We start from the raw sequence: 4,169 nt of genomic DNA on the forward strand, positions 1-4,169 counted from the left end.
CTCAAAACGGCATGAAAATTGTTCGGCTCAAAACAATCGTGAAATGGATATTCATTTTCCTCGATATTCGAAAAGTAAACAAAAAACAAATTCACACTATCCCAAAGGGATGGTGCTCGGCTCAAAACAGAAAAGAAAAGAAACGGAGGTTCTCCGCTAAAAAAGAAAAGAGAAAAGAAACGGAGGTGCTCAACCGTTCTCTCGCCCATTTTTGCCAGGCCAGCGATCCAAGCGGAACCACATCCGTCCGTCCACGCGAGACAGCGCGGGGCGCATCCTACGGTCCTACGGTCCTACCACACGACCCCACCGATCCGGGCCACCACCACCTCCTCCAATCAGCGCCCACCTCTCTCCCTTTAGAAACCCATCCGCCATGCTCCTCCTTCCCACGTCTCGTTCCAAACCCCCCACCTTCCACTACACACGAAACGCAAAACCACCACCAAAAGCGCCAACCACCGTCCCGCGCCAGCGATGGCCCCCAAGCCGGCGGAGAAGAAGCCCGCGGCGGAGAAGACGGCCGAGAAGGAGCCCGCGGCGGAGAAGGAGCCCGCGACGGAGAAGGCGGCCGAGAAGCCCCCGGCAACTGCCGGGAAGAAGCCCGAGGCCGAGAAGCGTCTGCCGGCGGGAGAAACGGCCTTCAAGGCGGGCAAGAGGAGGAAGGAGACCTACAAGGTCCACATCTACAAGGTTCTCAAGCAGACGCACGGCAACGAGCTCGGCATCACCTCCAAGGCCATGGCCGCCATGAACTCTTTCGTCAACGACATGTTCGAGAGGCTCGCCGCCGAGGCCGGCAAGCTCGCCCGCTACAACAAGAAGACCACCATCGGCCCCCGGGAGATCGGGACCTCCGTCCGCCTCCTCCTCCCCGGCGATCTCTCCAGGATTGCCTTCGAATGTGGCGACGCTGCCGTCGACAGGTTGAAAAACTACAACGTATCTTATGTATCTCCGGAGGAAGAGTAATTGTTGACTTTGGTTACCTGCATGTCATTTAAGTACTAGTGCTGGATAGAAGTTGCTGAACGGTTGCTTGGCTCTACCATGGCACCAAGGCCGTCACCAAATCCACATCATCTTAGATCGTGTTCGTAGTAGAAATGTGTAGATGGTTCTGTTACTTTAGTGGTTGTTGAATCTGGCTATCTGCAAGTCGTTGAAGTATATAGTTACTGGTGGATGCAAGTTGCTGAATGCATGATTGCTTGTCTCTCTTGTTGTAAGAACTGAATTTGTGATGCTCTTGTAAACTGGAGACTTGTGTCTCGAAATGGAAAGCCATGATTCATTTCTGCTGTGATGATGCAGTTGCTACTAAACTCTGCCATACGATTTTGTTTTTCAGTAATGTGAGATGAGATTCTAGGTTGATGATCAGTAGGTTACCGACTGACTCCGTTGATGATGCATTAGGCGCAGAACCAACCGATTCCGTTGTTCAATCGTCTCGTTTAATTGCCTGTTGTCACCGAGCACCCTGACAATGCTGCTGTGATGATCATTAACATGGTGGCCAATGCTTTGTTGGCTCATTGGATGTAACTGAATTTTGTGCTGCTTTTGGCAAAATGAGATTTCAAAAGCAACGATACATTTCTGCTACTGATTTTTCATGTGATTCGACAGTTACTAGCTAGGTGGCCGTCCTAATCTGATAAGTGAGTGTACTTTGTTGTAATGTAAATGTAAAATTTCAGATTCATGATCTGCTGACAGTAGGTAGGTACAGAACCGAGTATATTGTTCATTAACTTTTTTTGGGAGAATATTGTTCATTAACTTGACATGGAAGACTAAGAGCAACCTAATTAGTTTCCTTGCTATATGGTGTTCTTATTCTGGTAGCAGTTAGCGTTGCTTATATTCACAGTAGTATACATAGCAGTTTGGTGTACTTCTAAAATGCCTATACGTGTGTGACAATTAGACTTGTCCATTTCTTGCCTGAAGTCGTTTTTCTACTGTGATGTTATTTGTTACTAATCTCTGCCGCACGGTTGTGATCTACCGAATAAGTTGCCGGTGCTTTCTTGGTTTGTTGGTGGTGACCGGTGATTGAATTTGTGCTATTATTGACAACTGAGATTTTGAAAAGCAGTGATACATTCCTGCTGCTATGTTTACTGATTTTCTGGTACGATTTGATAGTTACTAGATTTTTTGGGGGTCAAACTGATGGTTAATAGATGGTTCTCCAAATCTCTGCAAAATGATCGCTGTTGTAGCAACGTTAATGTAAATTTTGCAGATCCATGATCTCCTACAGTAGGTTGGTGCAAAACGTTTTTCTCGAATACGCGCGATTGCGTATCATTCCATTGATAGTTTGGGAAAGAATACAAGGTTGACGTCCTGGGCATCCTACACATTAGATGGCGGTGCCCAAGCGCAGGGGTGAGCAGAGAGAAGTAGGAGGATGCTCAGCCTCAAAGTTTACAATTTATGTTACATGAATGATCCGATCGCCCAGGAAGTGAGGATAGTTAGGGAGTTGATACCCTTGCGTAGGCTTGCCGACACATTTGTCTTTGTCGCGGTCCACCATTCGAAGAAGCCGATATTGCCATCAGGCTGTATTGTGGGCATGCGACACCAGGCCAAGATGTCATGCCAAATAATGCGCGAGAAAACGCACCCAACGAGGAGGTGGTGAAGAGTCTCGTCGTCCTGGCCGCATAGTTTCACTACAAGAAATATGTCAACTAGTGACATTTTGTCAGTGACCCTAAAAGAATTGGTCATAGATCTATGACCATTTGAGACCAATTGGTCAAAAGCTGTTCGGGGGCTCCAAACCCTAAACCATTGCGATCATTTTGGTCAGAAAGGTCGTAATTTCCTTACACCAAATGGTCACAAAGCAAACAGGGCTGGCCGCTGCCTTATTTCTAGTTGTTAACGACCAAAATAGATGGTCATAGCCTTGTAGATTGTGGTCGGTTGTGATGACTAGGCGCCACCTCATCATTTTTGCCTATGTGTCATGTCCATGTGGCAGTTTTTGCCCTAGGTTGTGAAGCAACCTATATTTCTGTCATTCCAAAAATTCCCAAAAAAATCTCATAAATTGTTTGGATAATATCTTCATCAAATATGTCAAAAACCTTCCTTGCCTAGTTCAAAAATAACTCAACAATATTCATTTTCCTATTTTGTTCAGAGCAGCAGTTTGTGAAGGAAGTACCACTTTGGCATGTCCAAATAGTATCCATTTTCTACAGTGCTTTCCTATGCCCAAATAACCATCCTCCACCAAATGCCAACTCAATCCATTCATTATTTTGAGCCGAGCTTCAACATTTGTAGTTATGTCCAGTGTGGTAGTTTGCAAAGCAAGTACCACCTAGGCTCCTCCTTTTGAGCTGAAAATTTGTGAAGACGGTCTTCTTAGTAACTGATCATCCTCAGCCAAAACTCACGCCCATTAGCCATGTACATTTCCCGTACCACTAATCAAACACTTGGCTGCTAATTCATGTTAGAGCATCGATCGGTCTCCTCGTGAGAATGTTATGTTGTGATTTTCTTCCTAGCACCTACCTGGGGAGTGCCCAACCCACTAGACATGCCTAGGCCGCCTAGAACACATGGCAACGTCACGGCCACGCGGTGACCATGCGGCGGACATGCGAGCTTACGCGCTCTAGAGTTGGGGCCCTCGGCCACCGTCCAAACCTCGATGTCTCGCCATCAAACCATGTATTTCTGATTAAATAGATACTTATTTACGTAGAAATGATTTTTGGAAAAAATAAAGAGCAAACTACGAGGAAGATGCAGTTCAAATTTGACCCGCTTCCAACTGAATCGACGGGAATTTGTCTTTTTCACCAGAGGTGGATCAAAATTTTTGACACCCAACCATTTTGTCAATTGTGCATTAAATATGGTCTAGTATTTTATAAAATTGATTAGGTCCAATTTTGCAACAAATATATGGTAGGTCCTTCACAAAAAAAACTCATTTCAGGCACTCGAAAAATGGAAAATGGTTTTTTCCTGCAAAGAAAATGAAAACTTCCTTAGGCAACATTGTTTGCCATTCCAATATGCACCCTTGTGCACGATATGAGATCATTTGAACAAACTATGCCATGAATGTGGCCATAAGATTGATCATTTAACTCGAAAGCCATGAATCTTCACACTTGATAGCTCATTTT

The 4,169-nt window shown here is 45.4% G+C and overlaps 1 protein-coding gene across 1 annotated transcript; it reads left to right on the forward strand.

Moving 5' to 3' along the window:
* Window positions 1–407: 407 nt before the first annotated feature.
* Window positions 408–1,267, forward strand: LOC123133488 (histone H2B.1-like). Its single transcript, XM_044552967.1, has one exon. The coding sequence runs from the start codon at window positions 478–480 to the stop codon at window positions 970–972; it is 495 nt and encodes a 164-aa protein (XP_044408902.1). The 5' UTR covers window positions 408–477; the 3' UTR covers window positions 973–1,267.
* The last annotated feature ends 2,902 nt before the right edge of the window (window positions 1,268–4,169 follow it).

This window comes from Triticum aestivum, chromosome 6B (genome assembly GCF_018294505.1).
Source record: "Triticum aestivum cultivar Chinese Spring chromosome 6B, IWGSC CS RefSeq v2.1, whole genome shotgun sequence".
Classification (NCBI taxonomy): domain Eukaryota; kingdom Viridiplantae; phylum Streptophyta; class Magnoliopsida; order Poales; family Poaceae; genus Triticum; species Triticum aestivum.